Consider the following 21,333-nt stretch of genomic DNA (forward strand, 5'->3'; position numbering starts at 1 on the left):
AGAATTAGATAATTATACTACTTCTATTATTTTTTCATCTTCTACCATCAGTAAAGAGGAGATGAAAATTTTCATTGGGATTTTACTGTTATGAGGTTGTAACTGGTTTCCATCCAAGCGATGCTCCTGGGAAGATTCTGGGGGTGCTCACAACTCAATGGTTACCGTAGCCTAGCGAAGGAATAGGTTATTTGTGATGAGTAGATACCTTCACTGTGCAGACAATACGATGCCCGACATAATAGATAAATTGTGGTAGCTTCGCCGTGGATCACTAAATTGAAAGAACGTTTCAGAGGGATTTTTCCCACTGAAAAAACTCTCTTTTGGCAGGAGTATGATTGTGGAGTATTTTGGTATCCATCCTTGCATGTAATTCATTCGGCGGAGGACAATCAGTTTTGGTGGTAATGGTGGAATATTTTCCTTGACTTTTGGATGTAGCTGTTCACAATCTGTTCACGAGCGAAATCTGGTCATTGCATGTCACAATTAGAGATCAGGCGTGTAATAATGCAAACATTACTGACCATACATCGATGCAAAGGCAAGTATAGCCGCCGTACTACTTCATTTTCAACAGAGGCAAACAGTGAAATATGTTACGATGCTAATGATCAATTAGTCTCAAAAGATTGCGTCGCCGTACTGGAGAACATTGCGCTTCCGTCAAATGCACTGCATGCGATGCATGAAATATGGACAAATATTGCTTTACTACTTACCACTCAAAATGGTACGTATACACCGGCATTGAACTCTAAAGCAATCTTTAGTTTATATGAAACAAATTGATTCAAATTTAATTCAATTTTATAAGGTATTACACCCTTATATGTTGTGAGAATATTTTTCAAATATGTATATATATTCTATGTATTTTCCAAATTTGGGAAATGCATTTTCAACTATTTTACTTATTAGCCATGTAAAAATATTATTTAAATGTACCTTCAACAAATCCATTGATTTTGTCAATTCAAGGTTCTGTAATTTCATAACACTACTGCCGAAAACTTAAATTTATACATAAATTTAAAATAATTTTTCTTGATGTGTATTTGACAAGTTTATAATATAAACATTATAAATTTAAATATACCCCAAACTTGTGAAATAGCATTGAAAAAAACCAAAACACTTCTACATCTTAAAAAATCACAATTTACATCGAAAAATTTATGAATCGCGGGCAATGGAACTCTGAAAATTATTGCTAAATTTTTAAACAATTTACTTAAAATTTAAACAAAAGCTTGAAAATAGTGTACATAATTAATAATATGTTTTTCTAGTGTTTTTTATCATTTAAATGAACAGTGCAGCTCAAATGCGAAAAATATTTGCTTTTTCTGGGGAAATATTACCTTGCACCAAAAGACAACAGATCCGCCCAATGTGACATTTATGTCACAGCCTGTATCTCGGAAACTACACAACCGATCAACGAAATATTTTCAGAATATAGTAAAAATGAGACCCTTACCATTCCCCTAGAATATGAATTATTAATCTCAAAAAAAATATTTTGGGCGGATCCAGGTTAAAGAGATTGAAAAACTTTGAAAGCTTAAAGAAATTAAAAAAATATTTCACTTAGAAATATGTATGTTGTTAATGACTGAACTTATAAAAGCAGTTCTAAGTTTTCCTAAAAATGAAAAGAAAACTTTGCTCAATACCAGATGGTATCTTAAAATTATTTTTCAATAGAACCTAATTATTTATGGTAAGCACACATTCACCAGCATTTTAAGTATAAAATACCAAAACTACATTTCATTACTATGCTTACAGAGATAATGTATTTGAAATTTCAAGTTATCTCATATATACATAGCATTTACAATATTCTGAATATTAATTACCATTAAAGCAGTATGAGACAGACTATAAATAAAAAAATAAGATTGAAGAAAAACAAGCAAACTCGTTATTAAGAAAAACTTGCTCTTTTCTAGGATCATTATAATGGGAACACAAGAAAGGCTGGGAGTAAATATTCATGTTGACCAGCTAATGGATGGAATTGCAAATAACTGTCCCAATTTGGAGAGGCTTGAACTACGCTGGGATCCAGAAAATCTGAGGTTTTCCGATAAGAGCCAAAAGGCAATTGATATTCTACGAGTCAAATGCCTCAAGCTGAAAGCTCTTGTTCTCAGGTAATTAAATGATTCACAATGCTTACTGTGCCTAAAATTGAGTGCTCAAACACAAATTTGTATAAAAGAAAAGGTGAGGAAAAAAGTCCACACAACACTCAAAAAGAAATAAATTAAAATCAGAATTAATCTATGGATAACTATGTTATATATGCCTTAATTAAGGCTCCTGACACCTATATTTAGACAATCAGCAGGGGAAAGAGGGGAAATCGACTTTAGGGGAGGAAGGCAAATATTCTCCTCCACTCTGGGCCTAAAGGAGAAGGAAGGACAGTACAAGAGAAAAAATTTAAGCTGTATCATCTGATACTGCCAGCAATATGGTGTTACATTACCTATAGTTTAAACAAATAGTCATTAGTAGTCTTGCAGCTTCCCTTTCCAACGTCAGGACCCATGTTTGAGTCTCACTGGAGGAAGCTTTTTTTCCTTTCCTTCTTTGAACTTTTTATTTGACAGAAGCATGCAGCCTCTTTTAATTGATCCAGCCTTTGAATTGTGTTATGGTTGTATCATAGCAAGATGTTGTTATTGTTATCCCTGTATGTTTTTGCACATTTACATCAAAAACAGCACACGCAACAAGTATTCTCTGAAACTGGTCTCGTAGGATGGCATTGGATTCATCACTGAAGTAACTGAGGAAATACTGGACTCAGTGGCCAACATTTACTTAAGTGTCAATAACATATTTATTTCCAAAAACTATCACAAGGGTTTTTGAAAAATGAAGCTAACATGTTCTATTTACAATTAGTTTTTGTATATAATCTCTATTACATAACAAATCTCTACCAGCCACCACAGACGACAAAACCTCTCCAGCATGAATAAATACCCTCTGGATGTAGTTCCTGGCAAATCTCCTTTTGGAAGGAGGCCGCTTCATGCATTGCCGAATGAGTGCGAGGGATGTTCTGATGTGCATAGCGAGATGCGGTCTGTGAGGATCATAGGTGTTGCCATGATCAAAATGAGTATCAAGCAGGCTGCTAGTTTAATATCAACTGTAAAGTTTTCCAAATTGAAATTTCAACAGTTCCCGAAAACTTATACTCCACTCAGTTGCAATATCCATAGCATGCCATGAAAAATTCGAAATTGTGTTCAATAGGGTAGTTTCCTTCATCAAAGAAAACAAAAGGCATTGATGGCGATTCGTTACCCACCATTAGTGTATTCATAATACACAAATTATTTGGTTTTTGAAATACCGGTTTAGACGAATGGCAAGGGTCAAATTTTAACCTCATTTGAAAAAGGCCATATTGGCGCCCATGCGATTCCACTCCACGTGACGTCACAGGGACCTAGTTTCTACACGAGAGGATAGGAGTTATGCATCGTCAGAGGCTACCAATGCATGCATGAGGCACAGAGCTCAGGGAAACATGTCTTAATAATCACCTATTAAAACTGGCTAAGGTCGGAAAGTTTTCTTCGCTTGATAAGGTATTAATAAACCTTTTTTAAGCCATGCGCTACCAGACAGGAAGGTACTCAGCTACCTGTTAGCATCCTGCGTCCTATCAGCGCTCAGAGCCTCGATCAAGGTCACCTACCAGACGGGAGGGGGAACCAGAAATACGTCACACGGAGAGATTTCCTTACCCGTCGCGTTTTCGCGCGCTTGAAATTTTTCACTTTTCATTTGATCGCGAAAAATAGATATCGTCATTTAAAAATCTAAAAGCGTGAAATACGTACTCCAGGAGTAATAATCTTTCGATTTAGGCAATAAAAAAATAATAGGAAACCACCCTATTCACCTCCTGTAATAATGTCCTTGAAATTTTTTCACAAAATATTGAACAAAAATTCAAAAGTGGTACCAATATTGATCCCCAGCTTTCCCTATCACCATAGAGTAAGTATATATATAAGAATATACTTACTCTATGCTATCACAAACCAAAACACTGCCAACCTGGCTATCTGACTTGCTCACACATTCAGCGTAGAGCACATCAATTGACGTAGTATCATCTAAGCCTATCAATAGACCAAGTCAATGATAAACCATGCTGGGTATTTGTTTTGAACAGTGGTGTTTCACAATTTCCATTTTGACACGAATCAAACCATACTTTTTGCCTTCAGTTGGGTTCTGGCAACCATATGGAGTGCATTGTTTTTTAGTCAGCTGCTCTTCAGCCTTTGTGCAGTCGATCTTTTCTTCATATCCAGTCTCTTCAGAAAAAATCAATCCAGTTCTGATGACTTTCTTCTAAATTCACGTTGAAGTTGTTAAGATGTGTAGTGGTCAGTGAGACACTTGTAGTGACAGGCATTTGAACTTAGAAGTCACATGAACACTGACGAGGATCATGAATTCAAAGTATGATGTAAATTATATACTTGAATTTTTTGTTTCTTGCACATAAGTAATGCCTCTTGTGCAAAGAGCACTGGTGTTTTACAATTTCATTCACCTTTCAATGAGCTGAGTGGCACATGAAAGCATCATGAATTGTGTGAGGAAACAAACTCCATTCAGAAAATGCTTGACAATTGGCCATAATTTTCTTTTAGTACATGGCTATAGCTACTACAAACTCTTGCATAGTACATTGAAAATTAACCTTTACATGCGTAGCGTTCCAGTACAGGTAAGGGAAAAAAACTGCACTCAGAGGCTGGCATGCTCGTATGGGAACAAAAATAGTAAATACATTCATTCATACCTACTTTCCATTCTCAATTTCCCTGATTTCCAGTCCATTTTTTAAAATTTCCCTGACTTTACGTCAATGGCAATGCTGTCTCATAGTATTAGGATTTTAGGAAAAATGCAGTAAGAAATACATCTTATTACTGCTCTGAGAGCCACCTCAATAGTGCATGTGGCAGAGAACTTAAGTAATTCATAAAAGAAATTAATACAATCAGCTAGAGCTAAGAGAAATATGTATACAGTTTCGCAACATAAAATTTCAGAAAATGTATTTATTAGAGCTTATTCATTCATATGTTTCGCTAATTGCAAAATTTAGGGGTTTTATTCCCAGATGATCTCCTATCCTACAATCCAACACATTTATATCCATATGTATGGTTTTCTTCACATAAATAGAGCAGCCTCTTAATTGGGGCAAGGTGCACAGGTACCAATAATGTCCCAATTCACAGGAACCAAGGTTCTTCTAAATTCCTTATTTTCCAGTCGAGTAAACCCGATTAGCATATAAGGAATGCATACTTGTACATTTTCTCTTGTAAGGCAAGAGTAAAGCTTTTGTGCCATAATTTGGTGAAACTTGACGTTTTTGTCAGAAAATAGTGAGATTCCAGATTAAAATTAATATATTAGTTAATGACCAATATTGCAGCTTGAAAATTTAATTATAACCAGTAAAAATCACATACATATGAATTTGATACCCTAGAATCCATTCCTATTACTGCAGGTGATGTTTGTAGCAAGTGATTAATTTTGATTTCCCACATGGTTATTTACCTTGTAGTGATGGGCGATACTACGAGATCGTGAAAGCCAACTTCGAGAGAGCCGACCGGAACACAGTGGTGAGAACCATCACTTGCTGCAGAATATCCAACTACTATCTGCTTTCCAACTATAAAGATTTGATTTTCAACTGAAGATCTGCCCAATGCTACAATGAAAACTTGTTTCAAGTATTTTATGAAAAACCAACACCATTTTAAAATAAAATGTACATTTTTTGTAAAACTTTACTGCAATAAATCAACCTATACGTTTTATCTTAATCTGTTATCACCCCACTTGATCCAACTCCAAAGAAATCAATTTACGTCATGGCTTTAGCAACACTCACTTGTAGTGACAGGCATTTGGACTTGGAAGTCACATGGACACTAAAGAGGATCATGATTCAAAGTGCGATTTAAATTATATACTTGAATATTTTGTTTCTTGCGCATAAGTAAATCCTATTGAAGGATTGAAAGCGTGAAAATAAACATCAAATGGCAACGAAATTTGAACACTTCCATCATTTTCGATGCCAATTGCTTACATGGCCTAAGAATGCAAATTGCAACAAAAAAAAAACAAATCTTCTAACAATTCCGCCACAGATATTACCACAAGAAAGTGACTAGGAAAACTCGAATGAAGAAAAACGCGCTCAAAAGTATAAACAAATTGTAAAATACTCCAACGCCTTTTATTATAAAATCAGCGGCAAAGAGAAAGAAAAACGTAAAGCCAAAAAATGCAGCTATAATGAAGTATTACCATGGATTCGTACCTTTAAAGGCACATACGGATGAGAATATAAGACGTAGCCGTCGTTGATAGTTGTTTTGAGTGTTGAGATTTCAATTTACCCCCGGTTACCACCCACCTGCACCATTGGCCGCCATTTCGTAGCTCTTTTGTCTTCTGATTCATTTCGGGGATTAGTCGTCCATGGTCCACGACAGCGATGTCAGCTGTCCATGAAAACCAAAGCTGAAGCCAAATGAATAATCCGTCATCATCGGGCTTCGCATTCGTTGCCTTTCCTTTATAACTTTACCTTGTTGTTAATTCCAATTTATTTCAATCATGTGGAACTGGAAAGTCCGGGAATTGGCTGATAAAGTGTAAGCATAATAACTATTGTTATTTTTGCACTGATAAAATTTATTATTATGATGAAGCTGTCTCTTTTAATTATAATTATCAGCATAAAATAGAATAGAGTGCAATTTTCCATGCTATTAATGCTACTCAGTTCGCAATAACTGTATTAATGGCTTTGGTTTTAATATCGTGGCATTTTTTTTATTATTTGTTTCCCAACAGAGCCAATGTTGTTATGAATTATACAGAGGTAGAAGCTAAAGTTAGAGAAGCAACAAATGATGATGCTTGGGGACCTACAGGTTCGTGGGAGATATTTTATTCATTGCGCAATGTCTTAGGTTTCTGCATAATGAAATTGAAATACAATGTTGACTTTCGTTGTTACAGGAGCATTAATGCAAGAAATTGCTCAAGCTACGTTTACCTTTGAGCATTTTCCAGAAGTGATGAGTATGTTATGGAAGAGAATGCTTCAAGATAACAGGCGAAATTGGAGGAGAACTTACAAGGTCATTATTGAATATGGAACTGTGTTATGTAGTTTTGTACATATTCCAATGCTTCATATATCACTTTAATTGTTTTTTAATATTTGAACTATTGTCCTTGTAGTCTCTCCTGCTGTTGGCATATCTGGTGAAAAATGGTTCGGAAAGGGTGGTGACATCCGCCAGAGAGCACATTTATGATTTGCGAGGAATGGAAAATTATACTTTAGTAGATGAGACGGGCAAGGATCAAGGTATTAATGTCAGGTATGTCCATTGCCCAAAAAGGGTGAATCCAGTGTTGCTTTACTCGGAGAGGTAGTATAAGGAAGTAACAGCGGTGACATAATTTTCTGTCTTAACCTTCAGGGTCAAAGTACGTGAATTGATCGACTTCATCCAAGATGATGACCGGTTGCGGGAGGAGAGGAAGAAGGCCAAGAAAAACAAGGATAAATACGTAGGAATGTCAAGTGATAGCTTGGGTCTAAGATACGGTAATACTCGTCTCACAATTTCGGAGCACAATTTTATGGAGTGATGTCATGTTTTAGTTTTATAAAATTAAGAACAATGATGTTAGCTTTTCTGTAAACCGTTAGCTTTTCTTGAACCATGTTGGCTTTTCTGTAAACGGAAATTCATGTGCTAAATATGCTTTGGTTTTATGTCTCAAGGTGGTGACAGGTGGGATGATGTACCTCGTTGGAACAAAGAGGACACATGGGCAGATAGCTGTAAGAATCCTGGAAATAATTCTGGTGTTGAGGAGGAGCCTTACCACAATCACAGTGGGGATGATTCGGATGGTGGCTTCGGAAATGAACGTAAAGAGGGAGGTGGGGGAGTCGGACGTTCGGTGTATAGAGATAATGATAGTAGTGTCGAGGTTACAGGAGGTTCTCGAACAGATAAAGTCGTTCCCAAAGGAGGCCGTACGAAAACCAGCACTCCATCTCGGAAGATAGACCTTGGAGCTGCTGCATCGTTTGGTAGAGAATCTTATTCCACATCCCAGGTACCTATTATAACCCTTTGCTATTTAGTTTACAATCAATTGCAAATGTTGTGAAAAGTCGTAATTATGCTTTTGGAAAGAGTATATTTGGATGGATATCAGTAATGCTGAAATTAAAGATTAAATTTTCAGTGTTACTTTCTCTTACAGAAGACTAGCCCGACAAAGCAGGCATCTCTTGGGAGTCAAGCAGTGAAAGAAGATAACCTACTGGGAGGAGTTTCTGCTGGCCCTAGCCCCCTTTCTTCCCCTAGCAAAGTAGTAGAAGATGATGACTTTGATCCACGAGCTAATGAGACCACAACACAAGATGAATTCCAGGATTTCACAAGTGCCTCTGGAAATCTGACTGCTACTCCTGGGTATGTCATCACAATTTTAATGCCATTTGAAAATTCAAATTGAGTGCAAATTCTCAGAAGCAATACTCCATTTGAAGAATCTGAGCTTTTCCCGGTGAATAGCGTACCTCACTCCATGATCACAGATCCACATCCTGCAGCAGTAACTTATGCGAGGTGCGACTATGTGGCGTGGTACCAGACCCTGACCCAGTTGGAAACCCGAGAAGCTTTCATCCACAATACTCCATTTCTTAGTCGCGATTTACATCCTAATTCTATTTAGTATTCAGTTAAGCTATTGTATTTGGGTGTATGAGTATTTGGCTTCGGCAAGCAGGATTGTGCAGATGAATAATCAATGTTGTTTTTGTCATGTTTATGGTTTTAGTGCCAATTGTTTCACTTTTCATTTTATTGTTTTTGTACTGCCTCTGAAACACTATTTTCACGAAACTCGTACTTGCTCTCCCCATTCCTCTCTCTAATGTTACATTGCCCCTTCCCTGCCATTACCTCAAAGCATCGTCATTATTTTTTCAAGGAATGGACTCGAGAAGGATATGCAAAGCATGGCACAGAAATCTAAGGAAAATATTTTATGAAAATAATCATGAATGGATTATCCATTTCTGTCAGTTCTCTGTTTGGGTTTCCTTCTTCATTAGGACAGCTGAGTGAAGCTCTAATGTACTTAACTGGTAAAGATGGAAGATGGGACCCTCTAGCCCCAATCTCATCCAATGAAGATGAATTATTATTATTATAATAGTGCAGCTGACTTTCCGTTCTAGCTCTTAGCTTTTGTTAGTGTGATAGGCTGATGAATTTTTCCTTTGGTGTGCTTCAATTTCAATACAGCAGACTCCTGATTATCCGGCTGTGGAATATCCGTGTTGCAGATTATCCGTACATGAATTTCACTCTCCTTCAAAATGTTTTCTGCGATCTTCATAAAAAATAAAATCCGATGCAAAATTACCAGAATTACTGCATTTTAATGCTACATCGGGCTTACTATTTCCATTAGAATCTCCTTCGTAAAATGGAATTACTGACAGCCTAGAACCACTGCTACACGATGATGTGATTGTATGCTAGCTTCATTCATGGGAGCTCCGTGTTCCTGTTTTTCAAGCCTTGCAGTGCACGACCTCACTCCGTGATCACAGATCCACGTCCTGCAGCAGTAACTTATGCGAGGTGCGACTATGTGGCGTGGTACCAGACAGAGTAGTTTCTGACATCGTGCAGTGGTTTTGAAACATTTGTGCAAATCACTTTTCTGTATCAGTGAACACACAACCACAAATGTGTGGTTTTTAAAATCATGTCTTATATGGAGCAGTAGGAATGCGCAGGCAATCATGTTATAGCCGTTAAAAATATCACAGTCTGGCAAATAAAGCTCTCAATGAGTGGGAAGCACTAAAATAACAGAATAGGTGCTTAAATAATACTACATTTTGTGTTTTACTTTAATTATGAACATTAGAAGGCATTAAAGTGAAAGTTTGGGTTATCCGTGCTTTCGGATTATTTGCGCCATCGTTTGCATGGATAATCGAGTGTGCTGTATACACATTTTATTATTTACTGATAGTGTACAGTTTGCTGACCTTAATTGTAAGTAAGTTCAGTTATGCTATTTAAGGTATGTGAAAGAAGTCTACCTTTTGCCAAAATAAAATGGCTCCTATCAGATTTTTGTCATGAATATATATACACATATTGAAATACCATATGGAGCCATATTTTAACCAAACCAGCATTTAATCAATTCATTGTGTACATTTTGTAATAGTCTATTTTTTAATACAAATCCATTTGATTATTTTAATTCTCTCGAAATTTCAATCCCATATGCTTCCGAAGACCTCCTTTATCCCTTCAACGCATGTTTTCTTCGTTTGTAATCTTTTATGACCTATTAATTTTACATCCTATGTTTGAAGTCAATCTTTTTTTGCCTATGTTCATGTTTTAGTAAGTGATTTTTTTTATCCTGCTTTGTTTTTATGTGGTAGCATCAGCTTTTTTGCCATTACCAATATTTATTTCATTCTCAAGAGTGTTGTTCTAACAGTTTTCATGTTTGGCAAAATGTCCTTATGGACAATAGCTATTCAAAATAAGACAAGATTGACTCCTAGTGTTACAAACGATAATCCAATCATGTCTTCTTGTTGGCAGTCTAAATTTGGTGCCTTAATTCTTCCCACCTGCCTTTGAATTCCTTAGCATATCTCTGAAACTTTTATAATGTCATTCAGAAAGCTCTTTTCAGTGTATTTTATAAAGAGTATTTTTTTTGGTTGAACAAATGTCTATAAGGTAAACAGTAGTAGATTATGGCTTGGTAGTTCATTTTATTGTTATTTCAGGGCTGGAGATGATGACTTTGCGGATTTTAATGCATTCAATGAAGGGAATAACAACATTGCATCACTTGAGGGAAACAACAAGCTGAACTTGCAGCAACCCCAAAATAAGCAGAGTAATAGTAACATAATGGGTAATTATTATCCCTACTTCTTAGCTTGTTTAAATTCGTTTTTTCAACTTTGTACCTTTCGCTATGCCTTCATGTCTTTATTGCTCTAATCCACTTTCGTGTGATGTTCAAAAATCCTATTCCTTCCCACTGCTTAAGAGAGGCATCCTTACTACACTTCAATGTTATATCGAGTATCGTAAGATCAGTTCATTTGAAAAAATAATGAAGGCTTGGCTTGAAATGACTTTTTTACCCTTATTATTTATATTTTTATTCTTTACCATCATGATTTAGAAATAATTATCATCTATGTTATAAGGTTCTTTTTAAATGTTCAACTTTTTCCATAGTTAGCTGTGAATTGGAAAATACTTTAGTCTTAGAGCAGTTTACCTCTAAATGCCATGGCTGACATTTGTGTTTCACTCTTGAATATGTATCACTCCTCTTATAGTGATCTTCCAAGTGCTTGTTGAAGCATGATATCATGAATTTTTTATGTCAAACTGTCATATCGCAGTTTTTTCATTAGGATCTCTAAAATTTGATGGATAACATTCCAAATCAGAGTACTGGCAGCCATTAAAATTACATAAACTTGCTGTAAAATTTTATTTAAAGAACAAAAAAGCCATTTTTTTACTTCTGAAGGTGAAATATACCTTTAACATTATTATAACCCGAAATTTATCAAAATTGATAGACACCCTAATGGTTCATAGTTCATTGTGATTTGTTTAAAACATTGTTCTAATTCAAAGTTCAAGAATTTTTTAGGAGACTAAAATGAAATTATTTGGCTAATGTCATTTTTTTCCATTTTCCTCACCCTTGTGGTAATAGCTGAAAACATTCAAGGAAATAATATGGAAATAAGTGAGAAAGATTTTTTTAGTTGAACGGAGCACTTTGGGAAGTGTAAACTAAGTATGGCAACATTGGGTAGCCTCCTAAAGTTTGAGTGACGATAAATGAAAAACCATTTAAGCAGTAAAATATATTTGGCCTTTTTTCATACCTTGAATTTTATTTTTTTCATACCTTAGCGAAGGAATGAAATGCACCAAGTTTCGTTAAAATCTGAGCCCATAAGAAAAATATGAAGTTAAAAAAAGCATTTTTGTTATTTATGTAAATACATGTGAAAATGTTTTCTCAGTAAAGTACTTGCCTTGAAATGTGAGGTGAATTATTAAAATGTGCAGGTATTATTAGTTCACAAATTTAGTATTTTCTCTGAGAAAAAGTGCGTAAATAGTTTCCCAATATTTGGAGGTGCTTTCAGTTATTTTTACAACTGCAATGTTATCTTTAATTTTGAATTTGTTTTTAGCTATGAGTGGATCAAGATAATTGAAGTAAAATTTTGAATCTTCAATGTTAAAGAGCATTAATTGTTGGTTTTCCACTTTTTAATTGGTAATTAACTAGTGTTTTTCAATAATAAATGTTATATCATACTTGAGTTTTCTTCTTAAAACTTCTTTCATGTGAAGATGAAAATAGATGAAGTTTATTTTCTTGAATGCACTTAGTGTATATTTAATAGATTTAGTTAATATTTGCTAAGAATATAGCTATCATCCCTTAGTGTATCTTGTTTTTATATTCTTGTAGCCTTGACTTGAAATGCACCTTAGCTAATGACTAGTTCCTGTGCACCTTCATTAATTTTGAGAAATATTTAGTGTTTTTCTGCTTTTTGCTTGAATTTTGAATGATCCCCACATTTAAATGTATGAATGGTTTTTAGGAGGAAGTCAATCAAATGCAGACCTCCTGATGGGACTGAGCTCCTTTCCCCAAGAATCACTTGTCCTTCCACAGTCTAACCCTGTTTCCCCGCTGGATAGTAGTCTTCCCCCTATCACTGGTAAGCTACCTCTGTTTTAGTGACTGTACAAACTAATCTATTTCCTTTTTTCTGCCTGCATAATATTTTGGAATAGAAATTATTGATTTGTTTTTAAGCTGTGTTTGTAAACAAACTTGATGTATCACAGTAGTTATGCATGTTGGTGTGCACATTAAGCCAAAAAAAAGCCTAGGGAAACATTTATGTAAGATTGAGTGGCCTCTCTTTGCTGCTCACTCAGTTACGTGAGTAGTTTTTTCACTGTCAACTTGCAGCTGGTGATGTGGAGAAGAAACCATTGGAATCCTCTGGAAATGTGATGCACAGAATCAACGAAGATGATGTGATGGAATTGCTACCTGTTCTGAGGACAGGAGGAAGCCAGTGTACGTGGAACCGCCTCCTTGAACTTCGTCACCTATTGCTGCCTCATCCTGACGAGACTGATGATGAATGGCTGACGAAGCGGCTACATTACCGCAGAGTGGCTGAAGCTCTTGTGGAGGGCATTTGCTCTGGGGGAGCTCACAATGTGATTGGGCATCCCAGGCGCATCCAGGAATTTATTTTAACCACAGGATATGCAGAAGAAAGTCTGCCAGCACTAGCAGAAGGGTTGAAGGAGTGTTCCTTAGAGGAGGGCAAATGTTCAAAAAAGGCATCTCGTTTGATTGAACTTATCCTTAAAGTTTTCTGCAGCCCTGCAGTTTTTGACATGCTCCTCAATCATACTGTCCGACACAATGCATGCTCAAGTGAGACTCAGAGTGCTGAATTAATGGAGCAAAATCAAGATTGGGCTAAAGTTGTGCATTTACTTGTCTCGTTTCCTTCATTGATCGCTAACCATATGCAGAAAGATCTTCCGTTGGAGTTCACACCCAGTTCTTACTGTTCAATGCTCTGCCACACCATTGCTCATCTTTTTGATGAGCTTGTTGGAGTAAGGGTGCTTCTGTGTCACACTCGAGTAGCTAGACTTGTGGGCAAGATATCAATGCACTACAAAGGGTCTTTAGGGATAGAAAAACTAATTAAACATTTCATATGCTTATGCTTGAGAGATGTGAGCGCTCACTCCTTGATACCATCTCTAATGAAAGAGCTTGAACCTCATTGTATTCTGTATGTGGCTGAAGTGATTCTGTCCCTCTCAGCTTCCCCTAAGGAAGTATTTTTGGTTTTGGGAGATGAATGTCGCCTAAGTCAGAACTGGCAGAGTGTGTTATGCTCAAGGATACCCCTCATGTCTTACCGAGGGACAATGGGATGGACTAGTGCCGATGAGGTAGTGCTACACAACCTTGTAGGATATCTTGGCAGTGGTCCAGGTGGTGGTAGGAGGATTGTGGGGTTGCTGAAAGACCTTGTTAATGTTTGGAGTGACTCCAGTATTTGTAAGCATTCCAGTGTAACACAGCAGCGCTGGATAACTGGCTGCATGATGGCCTGCTGTTCACGACTCAATGCTCATATGTTTTGGCATGGAAAGGAAAGCCTTGAAAAAGATGGGAAGGTTATAAAATTAATTGGGTGGGAAACAGAGGATTGGAAGGATTATGAAGAGGCTATTGAGACTAATTTTAGTGAAATTTTATCCAAATTATTCCGAGGGGTCATGTGTCATTTAGAATCTTTGAGTCCTCAAGTTAGAGTGATGGGTATGATTGCAGCTGAGAAAGTGACTGAAACCTTTAGTTTCAAGATGAGGGCAGCTAAGAATGGTGATGAAGCGCTATCCCCACATTTTGAGTACAATGAGAAAGATGAAATTGTTGCAAGCCTGAAGCGTGTGTTTGAAATGGATTTTATTGACAAGGGAGAGGATACTCCAGACTCATCCAGTGACATTTGGTTCTCTAGTAATGACTTAAGAGAGAAAGTAAACAGTCAAGGTGCCATGGAAAGTACTGCTGTTACTGTGAATAAAACTCCTGCTGAAACAGTATTCAGAGACGAAGTTGACTCTGAGATGGATAGTGATGATGAATTTGAGCCTTATGACATGTCAATGGATGTTCCCGAATCAAAAGATTATCATCCAATAAATTTGTATGATCTGCTTGATGTGCTATCTGAAGGTCCATCAAGTAAACAGGGAGAGAATGATCTAGAGGCTCGGAATAGGTATTTTTCTTATTTGGAAATTTGTCCTGATATAGTGAGCCAACAACTTGCACAAAATGATGCTTCTCTTGCAGAAGGGCTTCTTCTAGCTCTTACCCATGCCAGCAGTGTAGAGAAGGCTTACTTCTCTGAAAGCCAAATCTCATCACTTGTAATTAAGGCAATGTCAGCTGTTGTTGCTGCACATCCTGTGTCTGGGTCAAGAATTCTTTGTAAGAGAGTTTATTCTGAGCATTCTTCAGTCAGGAACCGACTGGATGCATTATTATCCTTGATAGAAGCTGCAAGAGAACTAAGTGGTTTTTCAAAAGCTTTTGAGAAGTTAGATCTCTCTGTGGTGCCTCAAGGTGGCCAGAGATTGGTTCCAAAAACATGGGATTTGATTGTAAAGGAGCGAACTGAATCCAAAACTCGACGATGGGGGTCATGTGTTCAGGGCAGGAATAAGGAAAGCCATGAAGAAATAAATATGTTCTTACCAGTAGCGGGGCATTTTTTGTTTCCTCTTTTACTACCAGAAGAAAAGGTGGCGCAGAATAATTTGAAAAAATTATTGAGAAATAATGGAGAAGGAACAGATGACATATTTGTAGCACAGCTATTGATTGCTGTGGGTTCATTGGCCATCATGTCTACAGGTTCACCTGCAGCAATAAGTGGTCGTGTGGCTGGAATAGTGCTAGAGGCTGCAAGCCTTGCTTTACACAATCCAGAAGCAAGTGTTAGGCGAGAGGCAGCCAAGGCAGTAGGTGCTGCTATTGCTAGTGGGGCTCCCAATCCTCGCCTTGCCCTTCTGCATGATGCAACTGGCAGTGATGATGACATTCCATCTACTGAAGGTTTAAGAAAGCTCTCAGAGTGCATGAAAATACTCGTGCACATGAGTGTCAATGATAATGATGATGAATGTCGATTTATTGCAGCTAATGTTACATCATATGTTGATTCATGTATGAATATGTAATGGTAAGCCAACACTGAGTAGTAATAGTAAGGACCTAAATGAGTGAAAGTAATCTGCAAGATTTATACCTCGTGGCATAAGGGTTATTTTATTTGAATGTCAGGTGATGCTCTCAGTGAATGTGTTATTTCTGTGTGAATGTTATTATAATTGTCTAGTTATGAAATCAGAGCCATACCAATACCTCCACTGCATAAACACTCAGCAATCACCCACCGAATCGAATCCGTTTATCTAGATAGCCCTTATAGTATTAGATGAGCGGATTTGATTCGTTGGGCCATTGTTGAGCATTTATGCAGTGGAGGTATCGATACTGTAAAAATTATTACATAATTATATTGTGATCAAGTTTTGCTCATCAATGCAAGTTGGCATGTATGTATCATGAGTTATGAGGTTATACTTTTTTGTGAGTCAATGTATGATTTTATGTCAGCCCATTTACTAATAAATTTGGCTTAATTGTCTATATTTTAGCGGTATGCTAACATTCTATTAGGAATAATATTTTTTTACCTTTTCCCTACTAAAGACGAAAATATGCGTCTTGACGTTTCTTGACCCGGAAGACGAAATCCGCAAATTTTCTTCGGAGATTATCCTGCACAGGTGAACGAATGCTGAATATATACTAGCTCTCCCCCTTTTATGTTTCCTAGCTCTCCCCCTTTTATGACAGTCGCAGGTGTGCGATGTCTTTGTTTTGGGACCCAACACAGCGGGGCTTAGGCTTTACCCTCAAAATCCAGGAGCAGGTACTCGGACCCCTCATCTGATGTTACCCCTCTTTTCGGTAAGGGACCACGGCCATACGATTGTGCATCCAGTCATTTTGTGAAATAAACATTTGTTCCTTTCTCAAAAATAGAAACTAAGAATTGAATTATTTGTCTTTTGAGCAGCGTTTACTATTTTTAAACGAAATTCTACAATGAGTTTTTACTTATTTCTGTATGAACATCATCATGGAAATTGTTGCTGCATTAAATGCGTTAATATTGACGGTAGAGCTTTGTTCAAAAATTGACAATTCTCAGAATTAAATGAGGAATTCAATTCGAAGTCTGCAATTTATGTTCAAGCAACAATTATCCATATAGCTAATTCATATAAACAAAGCATGATTGATGCATTTAATGTTTTTTCCGAATTTAGTGTTTATTTTTTGGGGTCTCAATTCATTCCCTATGCGAGCAATGTAAAGAAACCAACACTGCAAAATAAATATTTATCCTTAAAGATTTAAAAGATTATCCTCATTTAGTGTTTCTGCATTCTGCATTTAAGGTCGTAAAAAATTTTCCTGCACAAGATATTTCTGCCTGCGTTAATGTTTTTTCGTTGTGGTTGATTCAAATGATTATCGAAATCTTTGAATTTCTGCTCAACAAGAAAATTCTCATGAAATTTTAGTAAGAGTTGATTGAATCTAACCGGGAATGCTTATTCATCAGCATTCTCTCGCAAATGTGGTGCGGTAACCTTCAACTTGCACATTCTTTGTCATTTATTTTCACATTTTTTATTTATTATTTTATTGGTTATTTGTCTTCACATGATGTTTCACTCCCCTTTTTGTCCAAACAAATTTTGTTTCAAATTCGTTCTAATGGAGTTAAGTCATCCCTTAATAACGTGTAACGAATTTATCTTTCACTTCTTGAACTTCACTTTGATGATTACGTGACGACTGATGACATGAGTTATTCTCCGAGGGCTGCTACTATGATGGTTTTCTGGGAATGTTTTTCATCAACTTTCAACACCTTTCAACTTTCATCTCTAATCTCTACAGGAAGTGCATTGTTAAGTCAATATTTATCCAGTCCGCTACTCTCCCTTCAAAAGAGGAGGCCCTATATTATTTGTGCAGTTAATCCGAAGATTCTTTCTATAATCCATTCCGAAGTCAAGTTTCTATGGATGAACCATAAAAGAACCAAGGAAGTGTTTCCCCTGACATGATGGTGGGTGAGAGCATTCTTTCTCTGTGGAAAAACATCACATTACATCGTATTTAGATATCTCGGAGCCCATTTGCGACATGCAGATGGCTGGAATCGATGTCGATTCAAAGATCTGCAACTATTTATGTGTCAAAAGAGAATGGCAATCCGAGTTGTGACGACTGTATGACTAAATAAATCGCTCACGCTGGTAAAAACACTACATAGTTAGGGTGAAATTGATGAGCACGACATAGTCAGCAACATGTCACTCTTATACGTGGAATAAGTTTTTTTTTAATTCATAAAGACCACTGAAAAATGAGTAAAAATGGAATCAAGTTCATAGTAATATTCTGTGTGGGAACCCTTTTAATTTAATGTATATTCTAATTTTCTTGAAATATTATCCACTCATTGGTTTATTTAACTTCCCAATTTTTTTTAGCTCTTTCCTGAAAATTGTTGTGAAACAGTCTTAGTGGGATAAGAATATTTAATCAATGAATTTTTTGCCGCATATGGCACTAGGGGCATAGTGAGAGGGTGGGGTGTGGAATTCCCCCCTCCCAAATATGAAAACTCGATTACATACTTTGCTTATTCATTAAATAAAACATAATGTTGAAAGTTCATACATTTACAAAAGATTTCTTTGAAAAATAAAGTTATTTCCATTGTAAAAAGTTAAAATTAGCTAAAAATCCTCTATTTACACACCTTTTTTTTAATTTTCCCCCACACCTCCCTGGTATTGGACCCCCCCAAATGACATTCCTGGCTAATCCACTGTGTGGCACCTTTTAGTGACTTAAAAATGTATTATTTATTAATAGAAAGTCATTCCAATCATTACAGACCCTTAAACCTGAAAAAAATGGCTGGTCCTCTTATAGTGTTTTAAATTTAGTCCCCCCTGAAAAACATGAAATCAGGATTCTATTGTATTGCTGTTTAATTTGCATTTTTCTCCCTAAGAAATCCTGTTCAGACTTAATATAAGCACTATTTTTTAAAAATAAAATGATAACTCATTTATTTATATAAATTATTTATTGAACAATATCTGCTTGCTAAAAGTATTTACATTTCCTTCTCTTCAACCTTTACAAGCCTTTTCTAAGAATGCTATTAAATCTGCACGTTCATCTGGTTTTTTCAGGCCTGGAAATACCATTTTTGTCCCTGGAATATACATTTTGGGGTTTGTGAGATAAATATCTAGTGTCTCTGCATTCCAGGTGATACCTTTATTTTTGTTAGCATCTGTGTACGTGAACCCAGGTGCTTCTCCAGTTTTTCGCCCAATCAATCCATACAAGTTTGGTCCATTCTTGTGCTTGCCACCTTTTTCTATGGTGTGACACACTGTACACTTCTGCATGAAGATTTTCTTTCCTTTCTGAGCATCGCCCATTTCTTTTTCACCCTGTTTTAACCAAAAATTGCATATTTTATAATGTTTGGTATGCATTAGGATAGATTTAAAATAGAAAGTTAAAATTGAAAACTCACTGTTTGGGATGGAGGGTTGAGTCCACATTTACAAAATTTATCTATGCTGTATGCATATGTTTCACTTCTTTGAAGGAGACTGCAGATTTTGGTTTTAGGAGCTAATTATTTTCCTTTGGTAACCATGGCTATGTGCTTGAAAACTAATGATTTGATTAATTGGTTTCAATGTACTACATTGTTATGCTACTGCAGTTGTGTAAGTAGCTGTATGTGTTAAGCATTCATATGTTTTTATTTTATGAAAGAATATATTTCAACCTTTTAATGGTAGCCAACACCAACTCCATTTTTGGCCAAGATATACATTGATCCAGTTATGTATTCTGTGATACTCAGTCAGCTCTCTCGTATATAACTTAATTTTATAGTGCATGGTGAGTGATGAATATTATTATTAAGTGATATTCTTCCTCTAGAAATGATGAGACTTGGTTCCTCTAATGAAAGGTATGTGGTTCCCATGACCAAAATAAAATATGACCTTTCTTTACACAATGCCACCTGTAGCAAAAATGTAAACTAAGGTGCACTGATGACCCTGTCATTAAAAAAAGGTAGCCGATATAAGGTTAGGTAGTTTAGTAATTAATAATGTTTAAATGGTTTTATAGCAATTGTGTTCAACATAAGGCATGGCTCTACAATACATATTTGATCAGTTGTAAATACATGTGCACTTCAAGTTGTTAATCTAATGAATAGCAAAAATAATCTGTATTCAATGATGTCTTGCCTCAGTGAAGTTCCAGAAGGACCAGAGTTGTTTTTAAATCATTTTTTGTAGACTATTATATTTGAAGCAGTGTAGAATTTAGTTGTTTCTTTTGTACCGATAATTTTGATATCTCATATAGTATGTGTTTTTACCTCATAACTTTCATAATTCAACCTTTGCGAATTCCTTATAGATACTGTGATGTTGACCCTTACTAGCGTTCCATCTTCACTATTATGGCCATTCATAATCTTACTCCCCAACTATATTTTGAGTAGTTAAAAAATTTAAGTGTTTTAAATAATTCAAATCAAAGCGGAAGTGCCGATTTATATCTGCAAGAAATCCAGTAAAAATGGTACTTATTCTCTGCTGCAGTTTGGTTGGTACCATTTTTGTGTAGATGAAAACATAAAAAGTGCTGTTGAGACTGGTGTGTTCCTCCGTAGAAATCAGTTCTTAATTCCAAGTAGCATCTATTTTAGTGAGGCATGTCCATAGGTTTTATTAATTGTGTAGTTGTACACATGGTACAGATATCATTTAATGATTGCCTTGGGAACATCTATGATATTATATTATAAAAATTAATATCTATTCATATTACCTAATTTTTAACTTTCCTGTGACTAAAGACAAGATAAATTGCATGAATCTATTACTGGACACACATAATAACCTTACTTCCCTATTAGAATGACATCACCTTCTAAACTATGGTTAGATAATTTCTTAATGAATTTGGTTGCTGTATGATTTTACGAGGCATTTTTGTCACCTCCAACTAAAATTTTTCTTACATACATATCTCTGTTCATTGATTTTCATTTTTTTTCTTTACCCTAAGCAATCAACTCCGAAAGCACATTCTCCCTATTTCTCTTTCTTTTAACAGTGGCCTTTGCTATTTCCATCCCCTCCTCATCAGTTCTCTCACTTACTGATATCTTTTGTAACAATAATTGGTCTTTCTAACTGTTTGTCTGTCTCTGTTATAACCATATAGTTTCCGCTTTCCAAAATGTATATGATAACTCTGAACACTCACCTATTCTCCCCAAAATGTCTTTAAGCCCACACAAAATGCCCATTTGAAAAACTTTCCCTCTGAATCCCTCTCAACTACTCTATGGAGCCCAGC

General features: G+C 36.1%; 3 protein-coding genes across 8 annotated transcripts in view; 2 read left to right on the forward strand and 1 right to left on the reverse strand.

Annotated features, from left to right (window-relative positions):
• The window catches only part of LOC124153593 (F-box/LRR-repeat protein fbxl-1), a 165,724-nt gene extending 159,833 nt beyond the window's left edge, over positions 1-5,891 (forward strand). For all 4 annotated transcript variants that reach the window (XM_046526866.1, XM_046526867.1, XM_046526865.1 and 1 more), the window contains 2 exons: positions 1,962-2,165; positions 5,633-5,891. In XM_046526866.1, coding sequence (XP_046382822.1) covers positions 1,962-2,165; positions 5,633-5,768 — 340 coding nt within the window. In that variant the 3' untranslated portion in view covers positions 5,769-5,891. The remainder of the gene's footprint in view (positions 1-1,961; positions 2,166-5,632) is intronic.
• A 637-nt stretch (positions 5,892-6,528) lies between these two features.
• LOC124153590 (clathrin interactor 1) overlaps positions 6,529-21,333 on the forward strand; it is a 29,162-nt gene continuing 14,357 nt past the window's right edge. The window contains exons 1-10 of one of the 3 annotated variants that reach the window (XM_046526855.1): positions 6,529-6,737; positions 6,940-7,019; positions 7,108-7,229; positions 7,333-7,475; positions 7,578-7,705; positions 7,886-8,226; positions 8,377-8,588; positions 10,952-11,082; positions 12,818-12,937; positions 13,195-16,259. In XM_046526855.1, coding sequence (XP_046382811.1) covers positions 6,700-6,737; positions 6,940-7,019; positions 7,108-7,229; positions 7,333-7,475; positions 7,578-7,705; positions 7,886-8,226; positions 8,377-8,588; positions 10,952-11,082; positions 12,818-12,937; positions 13,195-16,010 — 4,131 coding nt within the window. In that variant the 5' untranslated portion in view covers positions 6,529-6,699 and the 3' untranslated portion in view covers positions 16,011-16,259. Of the gene's footprint in view, positions 6,738-6,939; positions 7,020-7,107; positions 7,230-7,332; positions 7,476-7,577; positions 7,706-7,885; positions 8,227-8,376; positions 8,589-10,951; positions 11,083-12,817; positions 12,938-13,194; positions 16,260-21,333 lie in introns of those variants that run through there. The other 2 variants (XM_046526856.1, XM_046526857.1) reach the window with 2 other exon arrangements.
• On the reverse strand, positions 18,994-19,620 carry LOC124153595 (cytochrome c-like). The gene is made up of 2 exons (XM_046526869.1): positions 19,475-19,620; positions 18,994-19,388 (listed from the first exon to the last, which is right to left on the reverse strand). The coding sequence occupies exon 2, from the start codon at positions 19,374-19,376 to the stop codon at positions 19,059-19,061; it is 318 nt and encodes a 105-aa protein (XP_046382825.1). The 5' UTR covers positions 19,377-19,388; positions 19,475-19,620; the 3' UTR covers positions 18,994-19,058.

Source organism: Ischnura elegans, chromosome 2 (assembly GCF_921293095.1).
Source record: "Ischnura elegans chromosome 2, ioIscEleg1.1, whole genome shotgun sequence".
Lineage (NCBI taxonomy): Eukaryota > Metazoa > Arthropoda > Insecta > Odonata > Coenagrionidae > Ischnura > Ischnura elegans.

Bases quoted from the DNA above. Each gene is read 5' to 3' on its own strand.
- LOC124153595 (XM_046526869.1), bottom strand. From the start codon at position 19,376: ATGGGCGATGCTCAGAAAGGAAAGAAAATCTTCATGCAGAAGTGTACA.